General features: G+C 50.8%; 1 protein-coding gene across 1 annotated transcript; it reads right to left on the bottom strand.

Annotated features, from left to right (window-relative positions):
- Positions 1-450: 450 nt before the first annotated feature.
- Positions 451-6,311, bottom strand: LOC122377576 (dual oxidase maturation factor 1-like). The gene is made up of 11 exons (XM_043357769.1): positions 6,220-6,311; positions 5,628-6,037; positions 5,267-5,441; positions 5,019-5,076; positions 4,519-4,656; positions 4,201-4,305; positions 3,746-3,899; positions 3,212-3,423; positions 1,579-1,695; positions 1,260-1,372; positions 451-1,084 (listed from the first exon to the last, which is right to left on the bottom strand). The coding sequence occupies exons 3-11, from the start codon at positions 5,426-5,428 to the stop codon at positions 917-919; spliced, it is 1,227 nt and encodes a 408-aa protein (XP_043213704.1). The 5' UTR covers positions 5,429-5,441; positions 5,628-6,037; positions 6,220-6,311; the 3' UTR covers positions 451-916.
- Positions 6,312-6,373: the final 62 nt, after the last annotated feature.

Genomic DNA, 6,373 nt, shown 5'->3' with positions numbered 1-6,373 from the left:
AGCTTGTCAGCCGGTGGTAATTGTCTGTCTATAGTTTGTTGCCAGCCGACTGCGAACCGCCCCCTATGCTTAGTTCGTTTTAGCCGGCGGATTAGGCCGTCATCTTTTTAGTTTGTTGCCAGCCGGCGGCTTACCGTCTTCTAAGTTTTTTATTTATTTTTTGCCGGCCGGCGGACACAATGCAGCGCTCGATAGCGCCGTCCGAGCCTCGCTGGTAAATGCACCAATTATGGTACGACGGTTATAGGGATCAGAGGATCTTGGTCTACAAATACAGAGCCAGCACGATCTCGTGGCATAAACACTTTCGTCCCAACGGACGCTCCACTGCGTCAGGAGTCAGGATCACAACGGAATGAACGAATCACTTCACTTCGCTCCCGAACCAAAGAAACATGCACCTCGCCGACATGCATCGTCATTGGTGGATGAAGAGGAGAACGAAAAGACTCGAGAAGACTGCGAGTATATTACATCACTGGGCTACTCAATCTCACGTTGACTTACTGCCTCATTGATGTAAACTGTCGCGTTAGTGCCAATGTGAGCACACTGGGGGGCAGTGAAAAAGCGTCACTTTGAAACAGCAAGCATATCATAATCGTTTTCCGCTGCTTCACTCTACCCATTGCTCACTCACCCATTCACTCACTCCATCCCATTGTTCAATCAAACTTATGTGAATGGCAATGCATTAATTAAGCGATAAGATAACAATGCTTGAACGTTTTCTGAAAAGTTTGCTAGAAACACTCTACTCAATCGCGTTGAGAAAGAGCAGATATGGACTTCCGCCGGTAAATCAGTCTGTAGATACACACCTACGAGTCTGTAGTCAGTAGATACACAGCTCAGCGCAGACAAAATAACAAACACCCGGTCGGCTCCGCCGCGCCGGAAGTCGATCGTCTCCTGTTCAGCGGGTGTTTTCGTACAGGTTCTCCTGTTGTTCAGTTTCCTCTCGGATGGAAGTGTCCCCAGCCTGGTAGCGTCTGCGGGGCGCCGCCTCGGGCCGGCGTACCGAGGAGCGCTGCAGGCCCGGCAGGTGGCTGCGCCGCTTCAGCAGGTAGCCAGGCTCGGCCTCCTGTAACGAGCAGCGGGCCGGGGTAGGTGAGAGACACGCGGTCTGTAGCTGGGACGGCGTACAGCGGACAGTCTTTATAACATAGGCCCTTATGGAGCCTTTCAGTGCGCCGCCAGCGCGGCGGTGCAGCGGACTGTAACGTCGCCAGTCTACGCCCGTAAACGTACTTACATACCTCGTTATTGGCGTCTGCGGCAGCGGCCGCTTTGGTGATTGATCCGAGCTCCACGGTTCCTGGAGCAGACTCCTCCTTCGCTCCTTTGGCTTCAGTCTCCAGCTCCTCTTGAGCTGCAATTTCAACACCCGCTCAAAACCTAACCCCATGATCTGTTACGGCCATAACAGCATAACATCAACGCTCAAAATAGTTTCACCTCAAGTAGTTAGATATGGAAGAAGGTAACGTAAAAGAGGAAATAAAACCAGCCTGGCACGGCTAATTTCGGCTTCGTTCTTTTATGGCTACTTTGTTTCGCTGTCGGTGACGCACGTACTGTAGTAGTGCTCCTCGTAGTCCTGCAGCGGGTCGACGCCGAAGAAGTCGGTCAGGTACTCCGGGTACCGGATGTCCATGAAGATCATCGTCAGGCCCACCAGCAGACAGAAGATACCTGCCGCAAAAATGGCAAACATGTTACGGTAGGCTTACTGGATTCATTGCCGAGTTTGGCCCTTGGTGGCTAGAAATGTGCTAAATTATTATGAAAATAATATGAGATGTGGTGGACCGACACGATAACGGAATATCGTCACACAAAATAATTAGGTACATATAAAAACGCGTTACGATGTACATATACATCTTACATTTAACAGACTTTGCAACTGGTTATCGGTGATCAAATTTGCGTTGTGAGTTTCTCTTCCGATGAGTTTTTTTTATTTCCTTATTTTATGTTGATGTATGTACTTACATAGGTGCCTACATCAAATGGAAATTCCGCTTTTCACTCCATCGACCAATAGCCAAAACTCGATCGGAAGTGCGATTACTCTGCAACATCTACATTATTTGGGGACATAACAATCACAATTACTGTTTACGTCTAAAAAGATTCTGCGTCTCAATTTGTCTTTAGGAAATGCACGTCCTTCAAAGATGAGTAAACGGCATTGCGGCGCAGCATAGTTGCAGGCGTTCTGCTACTGCCATCTAGCGTCCATATATGACAATGGTCATTGCGGCACAGCATAGTTGCAGGCGTTCTGCTACTGCCATCTAGCGGCAAAATATGACAAGTCATTGCGGCACAGCATAGTTTCAGGCGTTCTGCTACTGCCATCTAGCGGCAAAATATGACAAGTCATTGCGGCACAGCATAGTTTCAGGCGTTTTGCTACTGCCATCTAGCGGTAAAATATGACAAGTCATTGCGGCACAGCATAGTTCAGGCGTTCTGCTACTGCCATCTAGTGGTAAATCCTGAAGATAGCGGTCACTGCGGCACAACATAGCTACAGGCGTTTTGCTCCCGCCATCTAGCTGCAAATTATAGCAATTCGCCTTGCTACACACTACACAGTATAGCTTCAGGCGATTTGCTACTCCTATCTGGCGTCAAAATGTGAAGGTGCTAATCGTTGCGGCAAAATATTGTTTGGGCGCCTATTTCGTAACAACGTAGGCAATGATAAGACATGGAAAATTAGCATGCATTAAGTTTACAAAGAACCCATGTCGCTGATATAAAGAAAGTTTTCCCAGAATACGGCATATGATTCAAGCCACTCGGCGTGAATACTAGACTGCAATAATTGCTCAAACACACCTTAAGAAATTAGTTCAAAATAAACAATCCGTTGTAAGTGCCTGAACCGTAAAGACAAAGGAAAAGACATTTACGTAAGCGATGTAACGCGTCTTTTTGGCAATCTCTCTCTCTCTCTCTCTCTCTCTCTCTCTCTCTCTCTCTCTCTCTCTCTCTCTCTCTCTCTCTCTCTCTCTCCCCTCACACATAGGCGGCGAAACGGGGAGGGCACCGGGGCACCGTGCCCCCATTTGATTTTGGCATTTTAACATTAGCCCTATGGGCGTTGCATGGAAAGAATGGGACCAAAAGTCAGCGGTGCCCCCCCCCCCCCCTTAATTGAAGATGTTCCGCCGCTGCTGCCCTCACACAAACACACCGTTGATGAGGGTGAGATAGAAGTGTGCCCCGAAGTGGGTGCGCAGGACGCCCTCCTCGAACGGCACCACCAGCGGCACGGGGTTCCTGACGGCCGCCCAGATAATGCAGGCGATTATCTGCAGCAGGCCCGTCATCATGGTGAACAGCGCCGCGTACCGCAGCACCATGAATTGGAAGATGTTGGCCAGCAGGTAGCAGGGGAACGCCGCCCTGTGGGTAGAGGTGGGTGGAGAGGCGGTTAGTGGTGGCCGGTTCGTCAATACGGGACGTGGAATACAGGGGACAGACGGGGCACGGGGAATAACACGGAACACGGAGATACTGCACGGTGAACACCGGCCTAGTATCTGACTGACACCGACACATCATAATCATTTAGGTATCTGATATTCAGCTATTGGCGGCATTCAATGATATGGGCCCCAACGATCGTACGCTCAACGTAATTTTTCCAGCATCTCATCAACAGACGTAAAAGTTCCGACCATTTACGCTGGCGTGCGGAGCGGGTGCGCGCCCGACGGTCACTCACCAGATGAGGATATGCGCGTACCATCCGGCGCGCATGTAGTGCCTCCCGAAGCGGATGCCCTCGCCGTCAAAGGTGAAGTACTCGGCCACCCAGAGGATGGGCAGCGGCGCGCCGCGCTGCTGGGCGCGCCGGAAGTCGCGCTGGATCTGTCCGGCTGTGGCAGATAGAGGATCAACACCGACGGAGAGGCGGCGCAGTGCGCAGGCGAATGTCTTATAATTTCACCTGTCCCCTGCTCTACAGGCATCCCCATTGTCAACTGTGAGCTAGGCGCAACTATACCCGTTTACCGATTAAAAACTATGTCCGACGGTTCAACGGTGCATTTACCGATTCGCACCGTTAGCCATCTTCCCTTATCAATAACAAAACATTTGTGCGATGAAGTGCGTTACTTGTAACAATGTTGAAACGGACGAACGGAGTAGAGCGGTCATCGCCGTTAATTAACTCACCGAATGGGCCGAACCCGTTCCGTCCCTGACCCCAGCTCCACCAGAAGCGTTCGTTGTAGTTGATGACCTCGCCTTTCAACTCCATCGGAATGTGGCCCTGGTCAACTGTGGAAACAGAAAACATTTCATTATTGCTGTATATCTGCCGTAGTATCCACTTTAACGTGGCAAAAGACAATTAATGCTAATGTTTTTTTTTATTTATGACAGAGTTTCTTACTATCTCAATTGCGTATTTTCTGTGTCATATTTAACATTTGCCACTCGCACTATTTCCCGAAGGAGTTCTACGAGCTGGCCACTGCTCCGAGTTCTTACCGTAGAGGGTGACGTTGACGCCACGCAGACCGAGCTTCATGCCCACCTCGGCTCCCTCCAGCTCGGCGCTCGTGTACGCCTTGTACGGCGTCCTCGTCTTCAGCGTGGCCACCTCCCACTCCATGCCAAAGTTGCCCACTGGGGAGACATACGGTATACACGGTGACCACCTTCCAATCCATGCCAAAGTTACCCACTGGGGAGACATACGGTATACACGGTGACCACATTCCACTCCATGCCAAAGTTACTCACTGGGGAAGCATACAGTATACACGGGACCACCTCCCACTCCATGTGCCAAAGCTGCCCACTAGGGAGGCATACGGTATACACGGTGATGGAAGCAGAACAGCATCAAAAACAGATATCTCATGCCCATTGGTTTCAGACGCTACCGTCATCAAGCGATCCTGTAAAAATACACTTGCGTAAAGAAGACCGTTTTCTAGGCGCTCGGGGCCCTGATTGGATTTCCCACGGCTTTCCATCGTACTCACACATAAGAAGCAGTCCAATGATAATGCTGGCAGTCACACGAACCAGCACAAAGAAGCGCTGCAAAATATAAGTATAGTTGGACGGACATGTAAGTACATACAGTGCACATAATCTCATATTTTGTTTTTAAAAAATCACGATATAGGGTAATACGGCCAAGACGTAGGACCAAGAGATCATAACCCATTATTTCGTTTTGTCGAGAGGTCCAGGATAAACGAGCATCCATCCGTCCCAGAGCACTCACCCGTTTGCCTCTGAAGCCGGGCAGGATGACCAGGAAGCTGGCGAATAAGATGAGGAAGGCGAATATCCAGCCGGCCTCGACGGTGTCGGCCGTCACCGGCGTCTTGTTGGGAGCGAACAGGGAGGGAAAGCCCTCTATTCGGCTGAACTCGTACAGGCCCATGATGCCGGAGACCCTGAGAAAATCGGTAAATGGCTGATACCTTTCCCCGACCAAATTTTTGAAATGTCATTGCTGTAAAACTAAAATCATCATGCCTATAGACAGTGGACACAAATCTTACTCGGCATAACTCGACCAATGTGCTTACTGGATATGAGTCCAGCTCGACCCAAACAAGGCCAGCTAAAGACCGACTCACCTTGGGATGGCCGCGCTGGATTTCTGTAGCCTGGCTGCGCCGGTGTCGCTGTCGATGGTAGCTGGTGCGAGGGTCGGCCGACCAGTATACTGGCCGCTCGCCGGCGGCGGGGTGCGGCGCAGGGGACTGGTCGGTAGCAGAGACGAGACAGCGGTAGCCGACGGACGCTTCGCTATCTCTCCAGCCGACGACCGCACCGGAAACGTCGCGGCCAGGACGGAGGGAGAGCAGCGTCGGCGGTTGGGGAAGTTGGGACTCGGGGGGAGGAAACTGGACCGCAGACACTGAAATCGGGTATACCCACCGCCGAGGATGTGCGGTTAGTCTTATCATTCTTGGCCAGTGCCATGATGCAAGCTTCGAGTCTTCTAGTTCCAAACCTCGATGCACTGCACGATCTTGCATGCAAGCTGTAATTATAGAAGTGTGTCTGTCAACAATGAAATACAACGTAAAACATTTGGGACTATGAAAAAGTAAATGGTTGTGGTTTGCCTTTCAGTAGCCGGCTGTATCATGTCGTTGCTTCCCAGCACAATAATCAGCATTCAGTAAGATGGCCTTTGTAAGTAACAAGTATGTAAGTACTTACAAAGTAAACACCATGGAGCACGGCACCGCATGCGGTGTTTCTTTCGACTCGCCCAAGGCCATCTATAGAACTCGCCCAGCGCCTCCGGCTCCGCACGGCCGAGCATCGCCTCGGGGCATGTCACGTGACTAACGCCTGAGGGCCCGAGTCACGT

The sequence above is a fragment of the Amphibalanus amphitrite genome, unplaced genomic scaffold, assembly GCF_019059575.1.
Source record: "Amphibalanus amphitrite isolate SeventyFive unplaced genomic scaffold, NRLGWU_Aamphi_draft 000047F_arrow, whole genome shotgun sequence".
Classification (NCBI taxonomy): Eukaryota; Metazoa; Arthropoda; class Thecostraca; order Balanomorpha; family Balanidae; genus Amphibalanus; species Amphibalanus amphitrite.
This window is presented reverse-complemented; position numbering and strand designations above follow the sequence as displayed.